The 27,553-nt window shown below is 54.6% G+C and overlaps 1 protein-coding gene across 4 annotated transcripts; it reads right to left on the minus strand.

Annotated features, from left to right (window-relative positions):
• On the minus strand, positions 1 to 26,138 carry VWCE (von Willebrand factor C and EGF domains). 4 transcript variants are annotated; one of them, XM_072789319.1, is made up of 20 exons: positions 25,876 to 26,138; positions 21,315 to 21,409; positions 21,101 to 21,190; positions 20,646 to 20,774; positions 18,179 to 18,295; positions 15,961 to 16,077; positions 14,944 to 15,072; positions 13,790 to 14,223; positions 13,615 to 13,708; positions 12,335 to 12,417; positions 10,468 to 10,555; positions 9,179 to 9,264; positions 7,988 to 8,105; positions 7,680 to 7,745; positions 6,323 to 6,415; positions 5,191 to 5,273; positions 4,041 to 4,131; positions 3,878 to 3,960; positions 3,497 to 3,587; positions 1 to 973 (listed from the first exon to the last, which is right to left on the minus strand). In XM_072789319.1, exons 1-20 carry the CDS (start codon positions 25,890 to 25,892, stop codon positions 372 to 374), a joined length of 2,706 nt encoding a protein of 901 aa, XP_072645420.1. In that variant the 5' UTR covers positions 25,893 to 26,138; the 3' UTR covers positions 1 to 371. The 4 variants fall into 4 exon arrangements, with proteins under 4 accessions (XP_072645420.1, XP_072645419.1, XP_072645417.1 ...); XM_072789318.1 differs by having other exon boundaries at positions 6,323 to 6,419; positions 7,660 to 7,745; XM_072789316.1 differs by lacking the exon at positions 25,876 to 26,138 and adding an exon at positions 23,489 to 23,598 and having other exon boundaries at positions 6,323 to 6,419; positions 7,660 to 7,745.
• Between the last annotated feature and the right edge of the window lie 1,415 nt (positions 26,139 to 27,553).

Raw genomic sequence — 27,553 nt, forward strand, 5'->3', positions numbered from 1 at the left:
GAGACCGAGACAGCCTTTAATCAGGGAACCTCAGGGAGGGACACGTGATGGCTGGTGGCACAAGCCCAGGGGAATCCTGGGTCCTCTCAGACTCCCCTCCTCTTGAGCAGGATCCTCAGTGGCCCAGACCTTCTTCAAAAGGCTGGCCGCAGTGTCCAGGGAGGATCCTGACCGTGGAGAGGGCCGATTGCCTGTTCTCACAGCACATTCCAAATGCTTCTTGGGGACAAGGCTGCATGGGGCCATGCAGAAGCGAGCCCCCTGGTGTCAACCAGCCTCATCCGCCCCAGAGCCTCCCTACCAGCCCCAGGACCGCTGGCAGTTTTCTCTGTCCGGCGTGTCCCACGCAGAGTCCTGATCTGGAGGCCTGCTTAGCTGGTGGACTCCTCCTCCCGTGAGGTCCCCGCAGCAGGCCACTGAGGGCTGGAGGTGGCCGAGGCTACAAGGGCTGCAGAGAGTCTGGCAGTGGCAGGAGAGAGTCTGCGAGGCCTGAGGAGAATGGCAGGGGTCTCTGAGGGGCTGGGGGCCCTCATGGAATGGACTGAAGCTTCAGTCAGGACAACAGCAGGTGAAGAAGGCCTTCTGGACAGTGTCTGGGCCCCAGAGAAGGAGGATGAGGGCTCTGGAGTAACAGGAGGAGGCCCAGGAGCCCCAGGAGAGACTGGAGGTAGACTGGAGGCTCGTGGAGGGATCAAAGGCCCTAGTGAGGGCTGGGAGGCCCCAGGCTCCCCTGGGAATGTGCCCCTGGGTCCCAAAGGGGATGAGGGTGAGGTGTGGGCTCCTGAGGGGCTCATGGGTGAAGTCTGTGTGTCAGACAGGTTCGTCCTGAGAAGTTGGAGGACACGAAACACTGGCTTCTGAGCCAACGCTGCTGGGGTGCCCGGGCACGAGCTACAGTTGATCGGGGCCTCTGCGTCTCCACGGGGGCTCCGAGCTGCTTTGCCCACCTCCACTGCCTTTCTTTCCAGGGAATCTAGAGAGAGGCAGAGGAAACAAGATGCACAGTGGCTCTGTCAGATGGCCAAGGCGGCTCTGGGATGAGCTGCACTGGGGACAGAGGTCTCTCTGCCCTGGCCAGGACCAGCTGGCCCCTGCCTCCAGGGAACACCAGAAAGGAACCATGAGCAGAGGAAGGCAGTCCGCCAAAGTCACTCTTTGAGACCATGGGCATTGGCCACGTGACCTGGCACAAGGCATGGAACTCTGCTGGGCTCCTGCGTCCTCTTCTGTAAAATGGGCATCATAAGGACCTGCAGGGCCACTCCAAGCATTGAATGAATGGTGCATGGGAATCTCAGCCTAAACCTCGATGTTAACAGGGGACTTTGGGTGATAACCAGGTGTCAGTGTGGGAGGCTCGCTGATTGTAACAAACATCCTATCTGGTGCAGGACGTTGATCACAGGGGAAGGCTGGACCTTCTGCTCACTTTTGCCGGGAATCCAAAACTGCTCTCGGAAATAAAGTCCATTGAAAAAAAAATTTCTTTTTTAAGTCTCAGCCTGGAGCTTGCACATCATTAAGGGCTTGATGCATGGGAGGAGAACAAGCAAAGGAAGAACCTAAGCAAAGAGAACACGGAGAGGGAATAAGCACAGAAGGAAGAGTACTGGAGAAAGGTATGGTCAGGAGGAGACAGAGGTTGTCAAGCCCAGGAAACCTAGAATGATTTTATATTTCTAAAATCATCCCAAGAATGGTCGCCCAATTCTGGATATACTGAAGGCACTGGATTGTACACTCCAAGCCTGTGAGTTGCATGGTATGTGAATTATACCTCAAGAAAACTGTTACTTTTATTAATTATCAAAAGGAGGGCAGCCCGGGTGGCTCAGGGGTTTAGCGCCGCCTTCAGCCCAGGGTGTGATCCTGGAGACCCGGGATCGAGTCCCACATCGGGCTCCCTGCATGGAGCCTGCTTCTCCCTCTGCCTGTGTCTCTGCCTCTCTCTCTGTGTGTCTCTCATGAATAAACAAATAAAATCTTTTTAAAAAAAGTACAAAATAGCCACAATGAAGGTAAATTATGGACATGTTAAATCAGAAAAATTAAACTCAAGACACAAAGCACAGAATTGGCAGGAGTATGAGGAGCCAGCTACATCAGGGGGAGTTTCCTGTTTCCAAGGAGCCCCATCTGGTGATGCACTGTCATGCTTAAGGAGGTCCCACACAGCTCCCAACACCCCACGACCCAGTACTCCACCTGCTAACCACAGGGCCCCAATGCAACCCATAAATATTGAAAAATAAGTTGTCTGACCCAAGATTTCTCACAGTAGGTCCATTATGGATGGAAAAAGAAGAAGCAAGAAACTACCTAAATGTCAGCTTAAAAGTTAACGGGTGAGCAAACCAGACTAAATGGGAGCTTTTGACAACAGGTGGCCGTGGGCCTCTGTCAGTACCTCAAAACCACATGCTACAGCAGGTTGTCCACATCCTATTTATACCTCTGCCAAAAGATTAACGTGCGTGGCCACTCATGATGGAGAAAGACAAGACGAAGATGATGGTGAAGACAATGTAGGAAAAAAAAAAAAAAGACAATGTAGGAGCTGAAAGCATCAACTTGGGGCACCTGGGTGCCTCAGTGGTTGAGCATCTGCCTTCAGTTCAGGTTGTGACCCCGGGTTCCTGGGATGGAGTCTCTCATTGGGGTCCCCACAGGGAGCCTGCTTCTCCCTCTGCCTCTGCCTCTACCTCTCTCTCTCTCTCCCTCTCCTCTGTGTGTGTGTCTGTGTGTGTGTGTCATGAATAAATAAATAGAATATTTAATAAATAAAAGCATCAACTCCGGGCTTAAATCTGGCTCTACTGCCCATCCGTGGTGTGACCTTGAGCAGGTCACTTCATTTCTCTGTGCCTCTGCTTCCTCATTGGGAAGACTGAGATGATAATAGGACTGGAGTTGCTGTGAAAAAGAGCCTGGCACCTAAAGAGTATTCACACATTAGCTATCACTTTTCTGCAAAGTTGATTCATTTCCTAAATTGTAATTAAAAAATAGAAGAGGAAGAAAGCAGAAGAGATTAGGAAAAGAAGTAAAGAAGGAAAAGGAGGGATCCCTGGGTGGCGCAGCGGTTTGGCGCCTGCCTTTGGCCCAGGGCGTGATCCTGGAGACCCGGGATCGAATCCCACATCGGGCTCCCAGTGCATGGAGCCTGCTTCTCCCTCTGCCTGTGTCTCTGCCTCTCTCTCTCTCTCTGTGACTATCATAAATAAATAAAAATTAAAAAAAAAAAAAAAGAAGGAAAAGGAACAGCAAATAAACACACTTGTCACAGTGTGGCATCGGGAACACTGGATGAGGATGAGCAAGGCCGGGCACGGGCTTGTCCTCAATACAGGCTGGCTGTGTAATCTTGAGCAAAACCCCTTCCCTTCCTGAGCTTGGGTATCACAGTTCCAGCCCCTTATAAGTTCTAGGTTTCTGGGAAGAAGAGCAAAGTGCAAGAAGCCCGTGGAGAGGCTCCAGGACCCAGAGGCCTGCTTACCTGGGCAGGAGGAGCAGCAGTCCCCAGGGGGCTCAGAGGGGTCCAAGCAGGCCAGCTGGCAGGGGACCTTCTCACAGCTCACCTCTCCCAGCTGCGGAAGCACAAGGACACACATGAGGCAGCCCAGACCATCTCCCCTCCTGAAGCAGCGCCCCCACGCATCTCTTCCACCCACAGAAAGGTCCAGGGACAGAGGCTGAAACAGCAGGGCCACTTTAAGGAAACCACAAACCTGAAGGTGTTCTGGCAGGTATTTAACGTTGGGCAGGCAGGCGGAAGGTGGGCTTACACTGGCTAAGGGGACTCAGAGTTTTGCAAAGGGACAGAAGGCAAGAAGCAGTGCCTGGCGGGGCAGCTTCTGACTTGCCAGGCCCGGCTTACCTGGCACGTGCACTGGGTACAGGGCTCATCGTCCAAGGTGAACAACTGGCCATTCACTACCTTCCTTCCCTCATAGTTGCAATCTGCAGGGCAGAGGAGACGGGGCCATGAGAGCCATGGCGTGCCCAGGAGCCTCAGATGTGGGGCAGCGGGTCCCACTCACCTCTGCACACCGGGCAGCACTCTCCGTCGGGGTGGAAGGGGTAGGTGCAGGTGATGGGGCAGTCCACGGGGGAGCAGGCCACTGAGCCCAGCTGCACGACACAGAAAACATACAAAGCCCTTTGTTCTGGGCAGCTGATGGGGCGCTTGGGAAGGGCCATCACAGAACCACCGAGTGGCCATCAGAGCCCCCATGGGTGGGGGAGATGCTCACTCAGTTAGAGGCTATCTCCTGACAGAACGCAAACCCCACAAAGCCAAGGGCCTGGCCACACCCATGCAGTGCATCTGTGAACAGGCCCGAGCCGAACAAATCCATGAATAACCCAGGAAAGGTGAGCACCGTAAACCAAGGAGAAAGAAGGAGCCTGAAGCTCCCTGAAGCAGGTGAATGAACGAGGCCACTCAGAGGCCAAGATGTTCACTCTGAATCTCTCTGATCCTATAGATCTTGTCCTCTCCACGCTGCACGCACCGCCAGCCAAGAAGCTCCACTGGCATCAAATGTCGCCAGCATGATAAGCAATAGGGACTCCCCCCCCAACCCCATTTTCCAAATCCTGGGTGATATTAACAATCTCACATGCTTTTTCAGGCTGAGAGGCAGCCTGGCTTAGGGGCAAAAGTGCACTTCCAGGAACACAGGATTTAATTCTTGGCACTTCAGCTGACCAGTCTTGATCCTGATCTTGAAGGAATGACTTTAGCTCTCTGTGACTCAGTTTTCCGACCTTAGCAGATGGAGATGACAGTGGCACATACCTCATAGGATTCTCCTGAAGATTAACTGAGCTCTTGCAAAGACAGGGCGGAGAGCCATGCGGCACACAGCAAGAGCTCTGCGACGTGAGTACACTAAAGATTCCAGCACAGACCCTGGGCTTGAGTCCCTCATCCACACCCTCAGGGAGCACTCACACGTTAAGTTACAAGGAGCCCCCAAGATGCCCCCAGAAGCAGAGGACTTTCACCAGGCAGGTCTAAAAATATTTCTCTGGCCCTGGATAAAGATTCACCCTGAGGAGGGCTGGAGGGAACCAACTTTCGCCGTGACCAGAGTGACCTTCCTCTTGGAGGGCTCTGGATCCAGGGGCTGGCGTCAATCCCTGGGTGGTTTCCACAGACAGGGGGTAGGTCTGGGTGGTCCGTACCAGACAAATGCAGCTTAGACACGGGTCCTGCACTGACGGGAACGTCTGGTTGTTGTAGAAGATTCTGCCCGTGTAGGTACAGCCTGCCAGAGAGAGCACGGGGGTGAGCGCCAGCCAGGCAGGTGGCTGGTGACCAGGCTCCTGCCAAGGGTGAAGGTCTGAGAGTTTTCTGCATTGCAGAGGGCAGGCCAATTGCTTCCCCAGGCAGTCATCCCGGGGGTTTAGGGAAAGGACAAAACACAGGTCTGGATTGGGTGCTGCCTTTTTTTTTTTTTCTCCCTGGATTTAGCTGAAGGATCAGAGTGTCTCCACTTCCAGGGAAGAGAGCATTTCCTTCTCTGCCCCTCACCGGGCAGGATCAAGCCAGAGGGACTAGGAGACACAGTGCCCAGGCACCACAGCCGTCCTCTCTGCTCCCCCACCCTACCCCTACTCAGCCAGTCCCCACCTTCCAGGACATTCCCCCACACCTCTCCTTTTGGCTTCCCCAAGCCCGCCAAGGCCTGATCTGAGTGCTGCCACCTTGATGACATTCATCACAGCCTAGTAAGTATGAAAGCAGGTGAGAGCACAACAGGGACATACTTCAGAACATTCGTATGTTATTCGTTAGATAGGGATACATGTTACAGATGTGTGACATAGAGATAGAGCTACTTATTTCATGAAAAGAGATTCGGAAAACAAACCAAGAGGCTAAAAGTGATAAGGGGCCCTTTTTGAATTGTTTTTATTTTTGCTGTCTGCATGTTCTTCAATAAAATGCTACTTCTGAAATCATGAAAAAAGAGGACATTAATATAAAAAAATGAAGCGTCATTGCTATGTTCTCTCGCTGCCCACCAATTGTTTCACAGGTACGGTTCCTTTGTCACCCCGCCCAGGCTATAAGCTCAGCATATCTCTGTATCTGCTTCCAGCACCCACACAGGGCCTGCCTTGGGCAAACTGCTTTACGTCTCTGAAGCCCTCATCTGTAAAACGGGCTTGCCCTGTGCGGCAGTGGGGATGAAGCCTGTGTGGCCCATCCTCTGCATGGAGGAGCCTGGTGCAGGGTGATCCCAGATGCGCGGGGGCGGGAGGGGGGGAGGATCCCCACCGAGGGGAGCAGGGGTGCTATGCAGAAAATCACCTGCAGAACAGTCCGGGCAACACTGTCCAGGGATCCGAATTGGGTGAGGGCAAGAGTCCACGCAGTCTGTCCTCTTACAGCTCACTGAGCCATCTGCCTGAAGGAAGAAAGAACTTCACCAAGACCCCACCTGTAACATCAGGCCCTGTGCCTCCCTGCCCCATTCCACCCTTCTAGCACCATCCCCAAGAAAGGGCAATGCTGTAAACTGGCTGAGGCTTGCCCAAAGGGCTCCATGATGTAGCTGGGAGGTTGGGGAAAGGGGTGGGAGCCTTTCATGAGAACTCCCCTATCTAAGGAGTAGGAAGGTCAGAGCGGGGTTTTGGTCTCTGTGACTTCCTGTCCCTCTCCAGCAGCAGCCAGAGCTCACCACCACCCCATCCAAATTCTTCTCTCAGCCATTCCCTGGAACCCTCGCTCACCCCAAACCTATGGAGTACAATAAAATCTTATTTTTATAGAAAGCTATTCCACCAGAAATGTCTATTTCAGAAGACAAAGGCACCACATATGGTTTCTTTTTTTTTTTTTTTTTTTTTGTTCTCAAAGAATCTGAACGTCGATGAAGGTTTTGTGTTGCTTTCTCATACTACGAGTTCTCTGGATCAGTCATCGAGGGGAAAGGCGGAGGATGTGCCCTCCTCCCACCTGTAACTCTGATGAAATGTTTTCAAGTTTTGCAAGGGTCTACGGCTTTTTAACAAATGCTGCATCTGGGAGACACTTGAAGGCTGTGCCTCTCGAACACCAATGTGCACACGAGTCACCCGGGATTAAAATGCAGATCCTGAGTCCAGACTCTGCGTGTCCAGCAGGCTCCAGGCATGGACCTCGTTTTGAGAAATAAAGCTCTAAGATCCAAGGGACTAAATGCTCTTCTAAAGCAGAGAAGAATGCCAACGTGTACCTAAATGATGAGCTGCAACAATAGCGTTTCTCGGTAAGTGGCTGTGTTTGCATCTGGGTCCACCTGACTCTCACACCTGTGCACCATATCCTTATCCACTTCAGATGAGCTGAGGCCACAGATTCAGGCTCGTGAAGGAAACCCTGCAGTATTGCAGGGAAGCCCTGAACCCCAGAGCCTCGGGCTGTCCTGCTCCTTCAGTTACCCATGCCTGGGGAAATCCTGCTCTTGGGACCCCTGACTCCTCACAAGCAGTGGGTCACACCCCATTCTGTACAGATGGAACCTGCCAGCATAGGAGGGAGACAAAGGGCGGGCTAAGGCAGCCCAGCTTCAGGAGCAGCAGGGATGCCTGGCCAGGAGGGCCTGGTCAGGGGTGAGGCAGGGACAGCCTGGGGGAGCAGCCGAAGGCATGCAGGTTGCCATTCACCTGGCAGATGCATAACTCACAGGGGTCACCAGGAGACCAGATCTGTCCAATCGGAAACTCAACCCCGTTGTCATCGAGAGAGCAGCCTGGCCAGGGGACAGTGAGGGAGAAAGGGCAGGTGGGCACAAGTGCCAAGGAGGCCTGGAACACCTGCCAGACCTACAGCACACCTCCCCCCACACCAAGAACAGCTGCTTCCACACGTGCCTGGTACACACAGCAGGCTCACACAGACATACGCTTACCTGCAAAACCATAAACATATACATTTGTACACCGGCACACACACACTCACAGACACACACGCACGGATGCTGGGGGCCCTCACCTGTCATGGGTGTGGACTCCCGGCAGGTAAAACAGCACTGTCCAGGGCCCAGCCACCACTCCTCGCGGGGGCAGTCCAGTTCTGGACATGGTGTGAAGGAACATTCCACCTCCCCATTCTGGAAGAGAACCGAGGGCACAGGCCAGTGAGGGCAGCTCCCCGGGCCTGGGCCATCTGAAAGCTAAAGAAGAGGCTGGCTGGCTGCTGTCCCCCTTCTAAAAGTGACAAAGAATCTCAAGGGAGGGGATGGAGGAAGGGGCAGGAGGAGGCCGGGAGCACGTTCTGAGATGTCCTGTCTGTTGAGCTGGGGGCCCCTGCCCACCCGGGCTGCAACTCCTACACCTCTTCCCCTCACTTCTGCAATAGCCTCCTGCTCTCTCTCACTCTGCCCTCACTCTGCAGCCAGAGAACGTTCTCATGTACCAATGTGATCGCATGGCTCCAAACCTAAAGTCCATCAGCAGCTCTGCCAAGTCCAGAGCCCTCAGCCTGGCCGGCAAAGCCCTTCATGACTTAGTCTGAGGCAGAGACTATAGGGCCCCCTCCTCCCCAAGATCCCTTCCCCCAAGTCCTACCTCTGGTTAACAGGGACCGAGCCCTCCAGGTACCTGGACGGTTCCCTCCCGGGCACTGCACTCCCCGGGGAGCAGAGAGAATGCATTTAACTGACGATGCGCAGCTCCCTGGCCTCTGGGCACACCCGTCTCTGCCGTGCACCTCACTCCAGGGCTCCCTTCCCTGCCTATCCTGCTTCCCTGGCCAGCTTCTCCTGAGAGCATTCAGAAAATCACTTACGTGAGAATCCTGCACTGAGCCCTGCTTCTCAGATCCCAACCCAAGCACCATCCCTGTTTACAGCCTCTTCTCTTGCCTGACGCCCACATTCTGCACCCCAGCCAGAGGGACATCTTTAGGCCCTTACAACAGGCCATGACAGAGGGAACTGGGGCTGTCCTGTGTCCAGCTGTGTCCTCAGCGCTCAGCATTGCTCCAGGCACACAGTAGATGCTCTATAAAAAGCTCTGCAGCAGGGTGACCTTCAAGGAGACTGTGGGCCGGCCTTGGTGAAGGCAGGTCCCGTTAATGCCTTTGCTGCCTCAGTGTCCCTTCTGCCACGTGGCAGCTCCTATTCTCCTGGTCAAGGCGCGCTAGGGAAGTCCTGTGCCTGGCCCCCCTCCTGCAGCCACTTACCTGGCAGACACAGGTGGTACACTCGTCACCACCCCCACTGAACACAGCTCCGTCTGCATACCACCGGCCGTGGAAATAGCATCTCACTGCAGAGGAGAAAGGGAGAGGCAGCTCAAGGGCTTTGGGCTGGGGCAGCTACAAAGAAAGGGGAACAGTGGGCAGCGGGACCCTCGGGAAGCTAAAATGCTCCCACCATGCTCCACAGCTTGCCCCGCTCAAGGAGCCAACCACTCCCCTCCAAACCCTTGATGAAAACTAAGCTGTTGCTTAAAAACTGATGGAGAATGAATCACATGTAAAATAATGTCCTTAACCAAAAAAAGGGAGGGGACTCCCCAAATAACTAAAGAGTAAGAGAAAAGCAGAAATGAAAAAAGACTGCCCCAGACACCTAAGGCAAGGACTGGGACCTACGCCACCCCTGGAGGCTGGGAGGAATCAGTGAAAGCCTCTCATCTGAAGATCTCCTCTCCAACCTCACTCCAATAAAACAGCCCGAAAGCTGGCTTAGTCAGACGCCCCTGGGTTCAAATACCAGCTCACAACTCACTAGGGACAGATTTGGGGCAACATACTCAATTTCTCTAAGCCTCAGTCTTTCCATCTGTAGATCGGGGTTGATAAGAGATGATAACAGTTCCTACTTCATAGGCAGTATGTTACTATTAAAAAAAGTCTTAGCTAAAAATAATATTTAAAGGTTAAGAAAAGCATTTTTTGTTTAAAGAACACCAGTTTTGTAATTAGTAGGCTTGATTTCAAGTTCTGTTCTGGTATTAACTGGGCAGTCATCCCTGACCTCAGTGAGCCTTGGTTTTGTCATCCATAAAATGGGGCTGTGAATAGTGCTCCCTCAAGGCTGAGCCACACAAATGCAGTGAGACCAAGGGCTGGCAGGCAACAGCACAGAGCCATCAGGGAACATTCATGATGATGATGAGGTCATCCCAGGAAAAGAGAACCACATTTTAAACAAAGGACAAACTCGTTAGTGGGGAAAGGGAGATGCCCTCCCAGTCTCAAGACAGAGCCATGCCAGGAGTGGACTCATAGCCCTTCCTGGCTGTGTGGAAGGGGGGGCAGGGCACTGGCTGGGCTGGGAGCCCAATCGAGCTTCCAAACAACTGTGCACATAGTAGGTGCTCACTTAAACTGGCACTTTGAAATGCTTCGCTTGATCTGAGTTTCCGAAGCAAAAATCAATCTCCTTCCTCTGCTCCACTCACCCTGCTCCCAAAATCACACCAAAAAGCAAAATCCTCCCACCCAAAGCCCGAAGAGTCACTGACCTGGAACACAAGTGCAGCAATCTGACTTCAGGGAGGTCTGACAGGGGCCGGGAGGACACTCTGGGGAGATGCAGGACACATTTCCCGCCTGAGGAGGGAGACATGGTGGTGGGTGGGGGCAGAGGTGGGGAGGAGGAGAACTAGGTCCTACACCCCATCAGCTCATTCCCTACTTCACACCATCCCTCAGGTCTCCTGTGCAACACCAACGCCTCCTAATGGAAGCCATCCCAGGGATCCCTGGGTGAAGCAGCGGTTTGGCGCCTGCCTTTGGCCCAGGGCGCGATCCTGGAGACCCGGGATCGAATCCTACGTCGGGCTCCCGGTGCTTGGAGCCTGCTTCTCCCTCCGCCTGTGTCTCTGCCTCTCTCTCTCTCTGCGACTATCATAAATAAAAACAAAATAAAAAATAAAAATAAAAAAAAAGGAAGCCATCCCAGACTGCTGAATGCCACCATGGTGACACAAGGACAGTGTGCAGGGCCCCAGGCCCTAGTGTTACATCCTCCTAAAGCATAACAGAAGCTCTGGAAGGATGCCAGGGAGAGGCGAACAGAGGTTGCTCCACCACTTCCCTGTGCATCTGAGTTTTGAACCAGGTGACTCTACTGGCTATTCAAAGAATTAAATTTAAGACCAGATTTTAAGTGCACCTGGGTGGCTCAGCAGGTTAAGCATCTGCCTTCAGATCAGGTCCTGATCCCAGGGTCCTGGGATGGAGCCCTGCATTGGGCTCTCTGCTCCACAGGGAGCCTGCTTCTCCCTCTGCCTCTGCCTGCCACTCCCCATGCTTGTGCTCTCTCACTCACTCTCTCTCTCTCAAATAAATAAATAAATAAAATCTTAAAAAAAAAAAAAAAGGTAAACTTTAAAATTTAAAGTTAAGGCAAACTCCTCTCCCCCTCCCACCAGCCCCCAAGCCAGCCAGAGCTGAGCTATAGTGTTTGCTCCTTCACTAATGAGTCCTGAGATTCTGGCCAATGTTCGTCGCTCACTGAGCCTCGGTCTCCCTATCTGTGTGATGAGCTGGAAACGACCCTTCCATCGGGGATTGCTGAAGATACGGGCTACAACAGGATCCATGAAAGTGCTCAGCCACTGCACATGGGCCCCCATGTGTGGCACCCAAGGGGACCTCGGTACAGGGCGGCGCTTGCTGTCTATGTGCCCTACCCCCTGTCCTGCGGCCTCTGCTGTCACCACCAGGCCAGTGATGGTCAGAGGACGGCAGTGAGGAGTGGTGGACAGAGCCCAGGCCATGGACGCAGACAGACCCCGGCTCACATCCCAGCTCATGCCTTGGTCTTTTCATCTGTAGAAGGGGCCAGGAAAGCTGACCCAGAGGAGCTGCCAGGAGCCTCGGGTGAGGCAACAGAAGAAAAGCCCCGAGCCCTGAGCCTGGAACTCGCCAAGCACTCCTAGTCGAATCTGTGTGACAGCACCTGGCAGTGTCCGGAACACAGTAGGTGCTTAATAACTATTCTTAGAGAAACGAATTTGCCTACAGCAAAATAATCCTCTTAATAAGCTGAGTCTGGTAACAAGCCTCCTCCCTCCCAAATGTGGATACCTTTGTGCTGGCAAGTATTTTGCCTGGAGAGGAAAACAGCCTCCCTGGTGGGAAGTTTCCGAGGGAGTTTCATCCCCTCCCCTTCCTCGATGGATGGATCCTGTTTGCCTGCTGGCTCCTGGCTCCTCAGACCCCCACGCCTTTAAATGTGACAGGTTCCGACCAAAATGCACAACCTGGGAACTCTCCCTCCATTTGACAAGCTCACCTTTAACATCGGATGTTTCCCTCTTCCTCTAAAACCCCCAGATGGTTAGGAAAATACCCGCAAGGCCTTGAGGCTCTTGTGATGCTCACCAGGCAGACACAGACAGTGCAGTTCTCGTTGGGAGGGGAAAACACGTCCCCTTCGGCTCGAATGACGCCACTATGAAAACAGCCTTTGAAAGACAAACAGGAGTGGAGGCCTTAGACATCTTCAAAGTAGAGGAAGCCTGAGGTCTCATTACTCTTCCAGGCATAATGTACCTAGAATCTTCTCTCACCGGCCTGGATGCCCAGGAGTGGCAGATCTAGAAACCCAGGACTGTGTGGTCCTAGGACCCCTGGAGAAGTAAGCAGGAGATACCCACAGAAGATGGCCTAGGAGAGGGTCCCATTCATGTCTGTAAACCCAGAACTCTATTGAGAACATGGCATTTTATTCCCATAAGGCAGGAAGGCCAGTCAGGCATGCCTGGGTTCCAAGCCCCGGTCTGTCCATTCCGTTACCTGAGTGACCTTGGGTATGTCACTTAACCTCTATGGACTCAGTTGTTTTTATTGTGAAATGGAAACACCACCATGTGCCCTTCAGGGACCTTGGGAAGATCCACAGCCTCAGATGTAAGGTGCCCAGGCATTCACATTCAGGGCTCAGGACATAGTGGGAACATGGTAAAAGGTCATGATTATCATTAAGTCTATTCTCATTCTAACCCTTTGGGAGATGTCTTTGCTGCTGCCCCACCTGCAGCAGCCTCAGCATCTTATCACCAGGAGCTTCAGAGAACACAGAAGTTTAGGCCCCTTCCCAGATCTACTGAATGGGAAGCTGTGTCTTAATAAGATCCCAGGGATTCCTGTGAAGAGCAAGTTTTGAGAGGCTCTATCCAAGGACTCGTTAAGATGCAGGGTCTTTATTGTAAGCAGATTATGGGAGTAAATTGGAAAGGGGGACAGAATTTACAAAGAACGACTCCTCTGGCTGTAGGAGGGGAGATGGGGGAGGGGACGGGGACCACTGGGTTGATCTGGAGAAACTCAACGAATGAATGAATGAATGAAGCTCAAAGAGAACCCACAGATGATGAAAAGTTCCCCTGAGGGATATCACAGCATAGACCAGTGGTTCTCAAAGTGTGGTTCCTGGACCAAGACATCAGCATCACCTGGGATCTTGTTAGAAATACAAATTCCCAGGCCCTGCCCATACCTGATAAATCAGAAGCTCTGGGGGTGAGGCCCAGGAATTACCCTTCAGGTGATTCTAATGTACCCCACAACTGGAGGACAGTCTTTCAGCCACAGAAGGACTAGGGAAGGGAAGAAGTAGGACCCTGTGGGGAACTCACAGCCTTCCCCAGACCAGCTCCCACCTGCACACGACGGACAGCACCCCCCATCTTCAGAGGGAATCGGGTGGGAGCAAGCAGCTTCACACGTCACCTTTTCACAGGTCACCTCCCCATTCTGCAAGCAGAAGCAGGAGTTCCAGCCATCACAAGGCCCTGGATGCCAGACCAGGGCACCCCCAGGGTCTCTCCCACCTACCTGGCACCAGCACTGGAAACACCCAGGCTCTGTCCAGTGGCTCCCCGATTCATACATGGCTCCCAGGTGCCAGCAGGCAGAGGACCTTGGTGCCATCTGTGTGGCTGCTAGGCCCCTGGGCAAGGACGGGGTCACCTCCTGTAGTTGTGAGGGAGGCCCGAGGGTCCCCGGGAGGGAGGCACTAGGTATAGGGATAGGCACTAGGGTGGCCAGCAGCTGAGTTGGGGCAGAGGACAAGGACGTGAATGGTACAGGGGTGGGAGAAGGCAGGCTGGTGGTCCTGACCCCAGTTCGGGGCCCCGGAGCCCCAGAAGGGGGACTGTGTCCAGGGAAGAGGGCAGGCCGGCCTGCCTCTGGGAGCAGCAGAAGCATCTTGGGTGGGTGCTGCAGGGGCTGCAGGATGGCCGATGGGGCCAGAGCGGCTTTCGAAAAAGCTGAAACAGAAGCACAGGTGTCTCTTGAGGGAGGCAGTGGAGGCAGGAGGCAAGACAGGGGTGGGGGCGGGGGGGTGTCTGAACAAAGCTCCTCCACCACCAGTCACTGAACGTCTCTGGGCCAGTTTCTTCAGCAGCAAAACGGGTCTAATACCACCTGTTCGACCCAAGACCGCAGGGAGGGCCACAGTGATGATCACACAAGGTGGATGGAACAACACACAAGAGCCAGCCCAGTGACAGTTGGGAGTAGGTCCCCTGCTCCCCACCCAGAGGTGGCTTCCCAGGAGGGGATGCTACGGCCTGGGATGAAGGAACAGCCTGGGGAAAGCTTGCCATGAACTAGAAAGAACACGTTCAGTATCTAGATGACCTTACATGCATGTTAATAGGCACACCACTGAGGTATGGCAGTGAGCTGACACCGCACTGTCCAGTGTCCCTGGGAGCCCAGGTTCCTAGGACTCCTGCCAGTCACATGCTCCTCTATCGTTTGTTTTTCCTTTTTACCATTTGAAAGAAAACAAAAGGGTTAGGGAAACAGTAAAATGACAAAGGATGACGAATGGATAAAAAAAGTGGAAGCGGAAGTGAGGACGTGATGAGTTGGAAATAACAAGATGACCTGAAAAAGAACCGATGGAAAAGGAAGAAGGCGGGAGTGGGCACAGGGTGGGCGGGGGTGGGGGCAGGGGCCAGGACGGCAGGCTGGTTGCTCACCTTCACAGGACACGCGGTCAGCTCGGAGCCTGAAGCCAGGTCGGCAGGTACACAAGAAGCTGCCCACGGTGTTATGGCAGGAGTGGTGACAGACTCGCCTTTCCAGGGGCCTCCGACACTCGTTTACATCTGTAGGAGAGCTTCGCTGCCAACAGCTGCCTTGTTGGGGCTGCCGACCTCCATCCCCGAGCCCAGAAGCCTGGGGCAGTCTCCTCGCCATGTTCTCATAGGGTCCATCCCTGCCTCAGGGTATGGGACGTGACTCAGATGTCTAAGAGGGGCTGAAATCTACGGCTGGTTCCCTTGGAAGGTTCATACACCCAGTCGGCATTTAACAGATGCACCAGGGACGCATCTCCCAGCACTACTAAGGGCTGGTTACCTGCTGGCTGGTGGGGATGAGCCCTGCTGGGAATCTCACCTCCAAACCTTCCACCTTCCCACGTGTAAGTAGGGGATAGTGTGGCCCCCTCTGAAAAAGAGTCTCAAGAATCACTGCACTAGTCAACGTAGACTGTGGAACAAATACCAAACTCCGCCAGAACAAGGTCTGTTTTCAGGCCCATGGGACCCCCACCTTCAACTCATGAGCCAAGCTTAAGCCAAACATGCCAATCCCTTTCTGGAAATTTCTGCTAATGGGCTAAGAAAACAGGGGTCTCCTTCTAAACCAGAGGAACCAAGACATAACATGCTTTATTTACCAAGGGGAGCAAAGGCAGCCAAGAAAATGGGTGAGCAGAGAGGAATCCTTGGGGTGTATCTGGGAGAGGGGTAGAAGAGAAACATAACAGGATGAAAGTGGCATGTGGCCAGGAAAAGTCCAAGACAGGGTCTCACACGAGGAGCCACGCCAACCCCAGGGAAAGGCAGGCTCTGAGCAAAGGCTCAAGTGCTTACAGGCTCCAGGCGGCCAGGAGGTCCGGACCGCTGGCCTTTCCCTGTCCCTGGGCTCGCCCTGCCCATCTTTCTGATGGGCAGCCTCAGTATGAAGACAACAGGGTCCCCCCACCTTACCTACACAGGAATGCTGGTTGCCATGGAGATGGAAGCCAGGTCTACAGGAACACCTGTAGCTGCCTACGCTGTTTTTGCATCTCTGCTGACAGGGGGTCCCAAGGCATTCGTCAGTGTCTGCAAGGGACCAGGGCAAGACTGCAGCTCATTTCCCCATGGAGCGTCAGAGCTGTGTGCTCCCCTCTTCTTCTGTTGCCATCCCTCCCACTCGGGGCTGTGGGGGACCCTCCTAGGCCCTCTGTTTCTCACCACCCACATTCGGCATATTAACGAAATCCTCCCTGGACCAGCCCTCTTCTCTCCATCCTCACTGTCCTACCCCAGCCTGGGCTTCCTTTGCCTCCCTGATCTGGAGAAGAAAAAGGGCCTGGAGCCTCTCCTTGCGCTCCTCCCAAGCCATCCACTACACTGCATCCGGGATATTCCGACCAAACACCCAGGCCACTCTCTGCTCTCGCAGACGCCAATGCCACCCCACAGCTCACAAGCCCTGGGCAGCCTTTCCCACATCCTTCCCTCTCCCTCACCTTTGTCCAGCCATCTTGCAAATGCACCATGTCCTTGTGGGCCTCCCTCTTTGCCCATGTTCTTTTGTCTGCCCAGAATGCCTGTCCGTCTTGTCTGGGGGGAAGACTCTTATACCTCAAAACTCAGCTTGCATAGCACCTCCTCTGTCAAAGCTTCCCCATGCCACTGTTTGAAATCGTGAAAAACTGGAAATAATCTCTATGTCCATCAACAAGAGAAGACTCAGTACACTATGGGATATTTGTGCTGCAGAGCACCAGGCGGCATTTTAAAAAGAACAAGGGCAGGTCTGTTTGCCCTGATACGGAGAGATCCCCATATCAGCTCCATTGCTGAGAAGAAGATAGCAAGCAGAGGATCAACTGGATTCAAACCCCCAACTCTAACATGCTCTTGGGCAAGTTACTTAATTTCTTTAATCAGGAAAGTGGAAATAAACAGTAGCAGTCTCACAAGATCAGCCTGAGAATGAAATGAGAACATGCACGTAAAGTGGTCGGCGCGATGCAACTGTCAGCTACTCATCCTGTCTCTGTGAGTACGTACGTGTGTATGGACGCATCGTGGGGACAGGCAAGGAGGGCATGCATCAGAGCAGTAATAACCAGGTGCTGGGTGAATATGTTCAAGTCCTAACCCCTAATGTGATGGAGGCGGGGAGCCTTTGGGCAGTGATTGGGTTTGTTTGTTTATTTATTTATTAGTGATTCGGTTTAGATGACGTCATGAAGGGGGATCCCGCATAATGGGAGTAGCGCCCTTATAAGAACAGCCATCAGAGCTTGCTCTCTCTCCCCTGGAAAACACAGCAAGGAGGCGACTGTCCACAAGCCAGGAAGGGGGGGCCTGAAAGAGAATGGCCTGGCACCTTGACCTCGGACTTTTGGGACTCCAGAACCATTAGAATAAATTCTGTTGTGTAACTGGCCCATTCTGTGGGATTCTGTGACAGCAGCCCAAGCAAACTAAGATACCAGGCTTGGAGAGCAGGGTTGGAGCGCAGGAGTGGCAGAAAGGGTCTTGGAGGTAGCAACTTTTAAAATGTATTTTACAATTTATGACTATTTCAAACAATAGAAAATAATACCAGTTTCATAGGGAATCTTTTTCCTTATCTGCCTTAAGAGAGAATGTTTCCTCTGTAAGTAAAAGTCATCTTTAAGGGATAGGTAATTATATTAAAAGATCTCCCTCATCCTCCTCACTCAGGAGCAGACTCCTTCTCTTCCCCAGGCTCCCCCAGCATTTACCCCTCACCCCAACCTAATTCTGCCCTCCCCACCAGACCCAGGCAGCTCAGCCACGGGGGCAGGTGGAGCTAATGAAGGCAGCAGGTGATGGACTGCAGCAGGCATATCTCTTCCATGGAACCTCCCTCACCTCAGTGGCCTCCTCCATCCTGTCTTTGGCTCTCCCCTCAGCATCTCTGGCTGTATCCCTCCACCCTGCAGCACCAGTTCAGAGCAGGGGCTGGACATGCCAGGATTCGAGATGACTCCAGTGCCTCCTCCTGGGATGGCCTTGGGTGAGCCCCAGTTTCCCAGTCAGTAAAGTACGGATGATAACAGTATTGCCCACAGAGGACCATGAAATGCAGTAATGCATGGAGTGCACCTGTTGGGCTGGGTGGGGCCACGCCTTCGACTCAGAGCCTGGCCGTGGTGGCATTACCTGTCTCTGGGCCACTCACCTTGGCAGCTGTGGCGGTCGGCAGCCAGCTGCATGCCTGGCCCACACTCACACACAAACCCGCCTTCTGTGTTCACGCACTGGCCCTCGCAAGAGGAGCTTAAGCATTCATCAATGTCTGGGAAGAGAGAAAACATCCTTGCACAGACCAGTCTGCATGTGGTTGGGTTCAGGGGGAAAAAAACTGACCCCACAAGGACACTGTTTCAGGAGAAGCCTACCTTCAGCAGGGTGGAAACCACGCCGCCCCACAACACACACACACACACCCCGAGGAAGACCAGGCACCACCGGGAAAGTCACTGGCTATGAGTGAACGACCAGATAGCAGAGGTTGAGGGCTGGGCTCCTTTGTGACCCACAGAGACTGGAGGACAGAGAATAGCTAAGACAGAACCATTTCCAATGGCCCCACCACAGGGCAACCCTAGAAGGGCAGAGGAGAGTGAGCAGGAGGGCTGATCCAATCCCATTAAATGTTTATTGAGCACCACTTGTATGTGGCAGATCTGGAGGGGTGCCGCGGAGGACACAAATGTGACCAAGGCATGGCACAGACCCTCCAGCTGGCTACAGTCTGCTAACATTAAAAGCCATGGCACGCGCCCAGATGCTGGAGCCCCACCAGGTGATACATGCCCCACCGGGAAATGCCTGGCCCCAGAAGCTGGAGAACAGATGGGCAGAGGACCACGAGGCAGCAGAAGGAGGGCCACCAGCAGAGAGAGCCTGAGGAGCTTCCTCCTGCCGGCCTGGGCAGTGAGAGGCTGAAGCAGTGGGTTGAGGTTCAGCTGTAGAGTGCCAAGGAGGCCCCAAGGCTTCTGCCCAGGGCAGGGGGACCAGATCCAAGTAGTCCTTTGGGGAAGTTCAGGCCTGTGGGGTGAGGAGTGCCAGGGACAGAACTCCCCACCCCTGGCTTCATGGCATCCCCTCTCTAGGAGCCACAGCAGGTCTTAAGGACCTACATAATCTATGCCACCCACTGCAGTCTGCATCTGAGTCTCCCACCCCCGGCCCCGTGCCTGCCGGACACCTCCATCCTCCCCACTTGCTCTCCTCACAGCCAGCCTCTGGGGACCACATGAATGGCCTCTAGAAAGCCCACCCTGACTAAACCCCATCTCACTGGGATCCCTTGTGATGGTGGCCAGTGCCCCCCACCCCCGCCCCTGCCTGGTGCTAACTTTGACATCATTCTCTGGCTCTTCCAGGTCCAATTTGCCTCTGCAACAAGAAGTGTGTGCAGGAAGTGCTCCCTAGCAAACACATTCATGGGAGGATGACTGCTTCAGCCTTCCCGAAGAGGATGTGGCAATGGGCCCCGAGCACTAAGACTCCTCAGTGAGACCCTTGACCCAGCGGTTCTCCTTCTGGGAATGATGGGAGAGGCCCACGAAAAGCCTCTTTACTGCAGCGTTACTTGTCGTAGTGAAGCATCGCGGAGAACCTACACAATGGACAGCAAGTTACAGCAACCACACACACGGCCGCTAAAAATTACGTTGTGAGGACTGTTCCCCACCCACAATATAAAGTGAGAAAAAGGATGGACAAAAACTTTACGTAAGGTATAATTCCAATTTATGAAACACACAGATCTACACGCCACACACACACACACACACACACACACACACTCACAAACACACATACATCCAGGGAAAAAAGCAAAAGAAACGACTTCATTTTAGTAAAATATCTCTGAGTAGGGGCTTTGGGGATATGTCTGTTTTTACCTTCTACCCTTCTTGTATACTTTCCAAATGTTCCAAAGTAAGTTATTTTTTACTTTCATATTTGGGGAAGAAACATTATTTATACAAAGTCAAAACTCAAAAAAAAGAAAAAAGAAAGAAGAAAAGAAAAGAAAAGAAAGAAAAGAAAAGAAAAGAAAAGAAAAGAAAAGAAAAAGGAAAGAAAAAGAAAGGCTTTCTTTCAGCTCTCTGGAAAGATACGCAAGAAACTGGTCCCAGTGGCTGCCTCTGAGAAGGCAACAGATCTGCCTGTGAGAACGCTTTTAAAATCACAAATAGCACCGTTACAAAATAATTATTGAGGTTGGCTTTCCTGGTCTTTCAAATACCAGGGTCCCAAGGGAACATTCCGTGGTGAGCCCAGTCTCCAAGTCCTGGTTCCCTGCCCCTCTGTGGGTCTGGCTCCCCGCACTTCACTGGTTACGGCCCCATTAGGGGGTTATCCTGACTTGTCTCCCCTGGCCTGTTCAGGAGCAGGGATGGACAACAGCAGGAACCAAGCCACCACTTGTCACCCCAGCCCCTTGCTCCATTCCTGGCTCATAGCAGAAGGGACCTGTTTCTGGCCTGCCTCCCTGCCCACGCTCCAACCAGAGCTCGGCCTCGCTCAGCCTGGCCTGGCATCTCTCTGGAGGCTGTACTGGCGGGAGGGATGGAAGATGAGACAGGATGCCCACTCGCCTTGCAAACCCACACCACGCCCAGGTCTCTCACCTGTACACCTGATGCCAACAGCTGTCTCTGTCATGGAGAAGCCCACAGGGCACACTCGGGCCACCTCCTGACAGCCGCCATGGTTACAGGTAAGGTCACAGCCATACTCGCCACAGGGTCCATGGACTTCTACAATGGATCACATCCATGAGCGCATACCCTCACCGCAGTGCCAGCTGCCCCCACCTCACGGGGCTCCTCCTAAATTCTGTTGGTAAGGTGGCTCTGGAGGGAAAGACTGGAACTTAAATCCAGCTGTGCCACTTGCTAGCCATGTAACCCTAGGTGAGCCACTAACTTGTGTGCCTCAGTTTCCTCATCTGTAAAATGGAGATGAGAAGGCCTACCAAGTGGGTTGTTGGAAGATGATATTCTGAAACAAAAGCCCTGAGCCTGGAACATAGTCTCAGTGTCAAAAGAGTATTTCCCACCAGCCACGGCCCACCCCCAGTTACCTGGGCAGGTGGCTCCTTGCTCTCCATCCTGGCAGGAACAGACATTGGGAGCAATGCAGATGCCACTCCCACAGCCAAAGGAGCAGAGGGCTGAGAGGAGAAACGCAGGTGAGGGAGTGGGGGGCCGGGGACCCCAATCTGCCCTACATAGGCCAGCCCAGGGAGCGAGCACCCTGCTGTGGAGGATGTCTGGGGCACAGGGACAGGCACTTACGAAGGGTACAGTGCCCACTGCCCATGGAGGGTGCCCAGCCAGGGCAGCAGCCACTCCCGAAGCCCGAGAGGCAGACGTGGGGGCCCAGCCGGCGTCTACAAGAGAGGAGAGAGCACTTTCCAGATTTCTGTGCTGGCTGAGGGATCGGTCTGCCGTGCAGTGAAAACCTCCCAGCTAGTCAGTAAGTCAGTCAACAGTTCTTGAGACCTGCCAGAGGAGCAATGGGGAGTACCCCCCTCTCCCCCTGCCGCCAAAATGACCCAGATGGTCTCTCCTGGAGGCAAGACAAAGACAAAGGTAGGAGAGAAGAGACACCAGCTTCCGACAGACACCACATGAACACAGAGCAGCAGCTCCTTCTATCAGGAAGGTCCTTCCTCAGAAATGTACCCAGCTCAGGGCACCCAGCTCAGTGGTTGAGCGTCTGCCTTTGGCTCAGGGCATGATCCCAGGTCCTAGGATCGAGTCCCACGTCTGGCTCCCCACAGGGAGCCTGCTTCTCCCTCTGCTTGTGTCTGTGCCTCTTTCTCTCTCTGTGTCTCTCATGAATAAGTAAATAAAACTTAAAAAGGAAGGAAGGAAGGAAGGAAGGAAGGAAGGAAGGAAGGAAGGAAGGAAGGAACGAACCCAGGCCACTTGCTCCTTTACCTGGGTCTCTCTGCCCATGCACCTTCTCGGAGAGATCTATCTTACCCACCCTTAGAAGGGTAAGGTTTAGTCTTCTCCATAAGAAGAAGTACTTCCTGGGACATTCAAGTGCTTATCAATTTGCTGATTCATTCATTGTCTGTCCCCCCTCTCATCCTCTGAGGACCAGGGCTTCATCTCTTTGGTCCACTTCAGTGTCAAGAGGAGTGCCTGGCACATAGTAGGGGCTCACTAGACGGCCGTGGAGGGAAGGGCTGAGAAAGGGAGCCCGGAGAAGAGACAGAAGAGGAAGGCAGCCCCAGAGATAGCATCCCCAGGTGACATCTCTGGGGTGGGGGTGAGGGTGCCAGGAAAGGGGAGCCGGGTGAGGCGCGGCAGGCAGAAGGGCCGTGAACAAGCCTCCCTAGCCTGAAGGGACGCTGGGCAGATGAAGGACCAGGTGATAACAAGACAGTGTGACTGGTGCCCCAGTGGGCCAGGCTTTGGGGTCCTGAGGAGGGCCAGGGGAGGTTTCCTGGCAGGACGGAGTCTGGGCCGAGATGGGCGGGAGGACAGGGCAAGCCCTGGGGGCGGAGGGAGGGGGCGGGTGCTGGAGGCAGAGGGAGCAGGTGCACGTGCTGGAGGGGCCGGCGGTGCCTGGCGCTGGTCCCGCGGGCTGGGCAGGGAGGGGGGTCCGGCCGGGTTTCAGCGGGGCATCCTGGCACGGGGCGAGGAAGGCCCTCCCGAGGGCGGCTGGCCCCGCCCGGGCTGTCCCCCCCCCCCCGCCCGGCGGCCCGCGCAGCGCCCACCTGGCGGCAGGTGCACAGCGGGGCCCGGCCTGGAGGGCGGAGGCGCCCGCGGCGCTCGGGGGACGCTGTGGGGCGTGGCCGGTGCTCTGGGAGGGGACCCCGGGCGCGGCGCGGTGCCGGCGCCTCCAGGGGACTTTTCCTTCTCTGACGTCGTCGCGGAGGGAGGGAGGGAGGGAGGCAGCGGAGGGGCCGCCCGGGGGGGGGGGGGATGCTCCCGGCAGGCGCCGTCGCCCACTGGCCCTGCTGCGGCGGCTCGGCGGCGGCTGGGGTCCCGGCGTCCTGCGGCCACCTCGGGGCTCGGGCTCGGGGCTCGGGCTCGGGCTCGGGGCCGCGGTGCCATCGGGGCGGCGGGCGGAGGGGCGGAGGGGCGGCCCGGCTGCAGCGGCCCCAGGCGCGTCCCCGGCGGCGGAGCTGCCCCTGCGCGCCCCCAGGCGGCGGCCGCCCCGAGGGTCCCGCAGACACGCGCCGGGCCGCGGCGGGGAGGCTCCCGGGGCGCGGCGCCAATCGGGAGGGAGCACGGGCCGCCCCGCCCCCGCCCCCGCCCCCGCCCCCGCCCCCCGCGCAGGCCGGAGCCCGGGCGTGACCCGCCGAGACCCGCGGCGCAAGGTCCACAGCCGGGCCCGACGCCCCGACGCCCCGACGCCCCGACGCCGCGCCCCCCCCGCCCCCGCCCGCGCGGCCCCGCAGCGCCCTCGGCCCCGCAGCGCCCCGCGGAGGGACGGGCCGGCCCCGACTCACCTCTCGGCCGCGAGCCGCCCGGGCGGCGGCCTCCCTCCGTGGCTGCGGCCCGGGGCCCCCGGCAGGAGCAGCGCGAGGCAGGCGGCGCGGAGGACCAGGGCGGCCCACATGGCGGGCGGCGGCCCCGCTGGGCTGCGCTCGGGCGCCCGGGGAGGGGCAGGGCGGGGGCCCGGCGCCGCGGAGCGAGACCAGGAGCAGCGCCGCTCGCCGGCCGCGGCCTCTGGACGAGCGCGGAGCCCGGGGCGGGGGCAAAGATCAGGGACCCCTGGGGGCGGGGCCTCACCCGGGCCCACACCCCGGCCCCGCTCCGCTCGGCGGCCTGGGAGGGCTGCGGGCGCCGGACCGAGGCCAGGGCCGGGCCGAGACGCGGGGCTCCCCGAGCGGGCGGGGGCGGGGGCGGGGGCGGGGGCGGGGGCGGGCGCCGAGGCCGGGCGCGGGGCACGGCTGCCCGGGAAGGCGGAGGCAGCGCCGCGCCCCGGTCCACCTGCCCCCGGCCAGGGGACGCCGGCGACGCCCGGGCCCGGAGGCGCCCCTTCGCCCCCTTCCGCGGCTGCCCCGGGCCGGGCCGCAGCCAGAGACCGGCGGGCGGGGAGCGGGGAGCGGAGGGAAAGCGGACCTTCCAGCGGCGAGGAGGCAGCGAGGACGCCCAGACCCCTCTGCCCCGGGCAGGAGGCCCCCCGGCCCCCCAGATCCCGCCACCCAAGCTTCCGCTCACACACTTCCAGGGACGAGGAGCTCACCTGCCGAAGGGGAGCCCAAGCCAGTTTTGCGTGACTACATTTGCTAGGAGGCGCTTTCTCTCCCGGCTAAACAATTCCAGTTCCTTTGGTTCTGCCTTGCAGCTGCCCTCCCACCGGCTACCTTAAGCTGTCACTGAGATCCCCAACACTGGTGACCACAAATGACCGCGGTGCACCAACAATGGCCTGGGCCTTCGTCTCCTCCCATTCCTTGCAGATACCAAATGTTTATTAACACAGCCCAATAGGACTTGGCTTTTCCGGCAACCGCATGATGCTGGTGGTTCATAGCGGTTTCCATTAGTGGTGTTTCTGGCTGTCAGGCTTTCACGTTGTTGCTCTTGTTTCCTGAACTCAAGCTGCTAAACCAATCTCCCTACCTGAACCCGTGCGCTTCAGTTTTCCCAGATGTTCAGATTTAGGCCCATTATCTCACCTTCTTAGTGTTTTTTTTAAGATTTTTATTTATTCACTCATGAGAAACACAGGGAGGGAGAGAGAGAGAGAGAGAGAGAGGCAGAGACACAGGCAGAGGGAAAAGCAGGCTCCACGCAGGGAGCCCAATGCAGGACTCTATCCCGGGTCTTCAGGATCACGCCCTGGGCTAAAGGCGGCGCTAAACCACTGAGCCAAACGGGCTGCCCTCACCTTGTTAGTCTTGATCCATCTTCAAATCTAAGCAACAAATTCTCAGCAACTAGGTCACCAAAATATTCTGTATTGTAAGATGAATGCAACTTTCATATTAATGTTCATCCCAAGGGATCTCTGGATGGCTCAGCGGTTTAGCACCTGCCTTCGGCCCAGGGTTCACGTGATCCTGGAGTCCCGGAATCAAGTCCCACATCAGGCTCCCTGCATGGAGCCTGCTTCTCTCTGCCTGTGTCTCTGCCTCTCCCTCTCTGTGTCTCTCATGAATAAATAAAAATCCAAAAAAAAAAAAAATGTCCATCCTGAGTCCTAAGGACCCTCAGGATCCTACAGCAACTTTCCTTTTTGCCTCAGACATCCAAAGGTGCACTTTCTCTCTGCACCATTCATACCACATTCCTCGCTGTTACTTAAAAAGTGTTTCAGTATCCACATAGTCTGGAATCTAACCCCGAATTATTCAAGAATAGGGCTAAACATAAAGGCCTTCCTTCACTTGAGCCCACGAAATCTACCACGCCAGTGCCCTTTATCATGCCTACCTAGGCCACCACTCAGTGTCAAACAGGTGCTCCTTCCCAGTCCTGGAAGCTACCCACAAATGCTCGACACAATTACACAGGACTAAAAATCCCTTTTACACACCTGTCACACCTTGCACCATCTTTTCACACACTCCAACACACCCCAGCTACCTCCTCCCTGAACCCCACAACTCTCTGCCGTGGCCTCCAGTCCCGTCTCTGGCTCACCCCAGAACTATGGCAGGGTTTGCTCCACACTGGCCGGTGAGCACCTGGATAGTGGAGATGCAGCTCTGTGCTTGAAGAAAATCCTCATTTTCCCCTCAAGAGGAGCTCAGGGTATTTAAGACTTAGTAAATTTCTACTGGTCAATTTCAAAAACAAACAAACAAACAAACAAAAAAACAACTTTCTAAATAGTCTCTGGCATTTCTTTCCTTTCCCTGGTTCATTTTGACCTGATGGCACTCACCTTGCTCCTCTTACCATCAGTTTGCTCCTTTTGCTTGCTGTTTGCTTTCTTTTTCTTGGCTTTTGGTTTGTTAGACCTTGAGGCTTCTCAGAGTTTGAACTCTGACAGCATCTAACTTAATATTATTCATCTTCAAGAACTAGTTTAGGCATATGCCCTGGTTATATATAGTTCCTCCGCGTTTCTTAGCCGCTTCTGTGGCCTGTGGCTTCTCCATAACAAAAGGGACCCTCCGCTGAGGGCGGAGGATCCAAGTTGTTGTTGGCTGTAGAAAGGAGGCCTCTGGCTTGTGACCCTTCCAAATGGTCATGTGATGAGTCAGTGTTTCTATTATTCTCCCAAAGGTCCACTCGTGCAGAGGCCTGGAGTGAGTAGCTCATCAGCGCCTACATGGAAAGGAGCCATTCCAGCTGGCTGTAGCAAAGCTCCAAGGGCAACCTTTCACCCCCGGAGAGGTGATTAACGGTTTTTAAGAGAGGATGTGGGAATGTGGCAGAATGTCAGTTTCCAGAGGATTGCTGGAATTCAATCCTGACTGAATATACTCAAGATTATAGGAAACAAACAAACTGCAAGGAAGGACTCTATGGCTCCCAAAGCCCAGGCTGAAGCCACGGATAGTAATAACCTTCTACTCACTGAGGTCTCCATGCTGCAGGTCGGACCACAAAAAAGCACCAGAATAATCATCCTACCACATGCTCTTTCCGATCTTAGCACCTTATAGTCAATCCTCCAACTAGGATTAACATTTTAAAATAATCACAATGTGGAGACTGTTCGTTGCTTTGCTGCCTCATTAAAGTTGGTCTCTGGCATGGGGGCGAGCCTTTTCAATTCAAACCATGACTTGAAGAATTCAAATCACAGTATTGAGTTTCAAGTTCAAACTGTGGTTTTTGAGAGATGCTGAGGATTTTTTCCCCTTAAGACCCTTAGCTCCCACCCTCAGAAATTCCAGAAAAGGGGGAAAGAACAGTAATGAAACACAAGGAATAAAAAATAAAATAAATACAAGGAACGCTTCTAAGGAAGGAAGCTTATTCCAGAAGACCCCCAAAGCAGAGGTGCTTCCTTGCCCTTTCTCCTTTAAGCTAGAATCTCTCTCTCTCAAAACCACAGTTTGAACTTGAAACCACAATTTTCCTGACACTGTATCAAAGGCTGATTTTAAAGGAGCCTGCCAATATGCCTAGGATCAACCCTACTCTCCGCTGCTGGGACAGAGCAGCCTTTATTCCCACTGGATCACTGGTGGAAATGTGGGTGCAGGCACTCTGACCCACTGAGCTTGAAAGAAGTCAGGCTCTGTTTGCTGTACAGAAGGGTGAACCCCAAATGTGTCCTACTCCTGTATTTTCAAACCAAAGGCGCCAAAGGTTTACTTGATTAAACCAGAGGAAATAAAATCAGACTCCAAAGGGCATGTGGCAACAGGAAGCTGAGAGATGCATGAAGAGCTACTTGCCCCAGCCAAGGAGCAGCGCCTGGGAGCTAGTTGGCCAGACACTGTATACACACCTAAAATGACATAAGGAAAGGCAGCCCAAGCAACTCCCAGGCTCGCCAGGTCACTAACAGAGGCAACTGGGAATCATATGGTGGCTACAGAGTCAACAGCACCCAAAGACCACTGAATTTTAAAAATTACCCCTGGGATCCCACCAAAAATGATTAC

Source organism: Canis lupus, chromosome 21 (genome assembly GCF_048164855.1).
Source record: "Canis lupus baileyi chromosome 21, mCanLup2.hap1, whole genome shotgun sequence".
Lineage (NCBI taxonomy): Eukaryota > Metazoa > Chordata > Mammalia > Carnivora > Canidae > Canis > Canis lupus.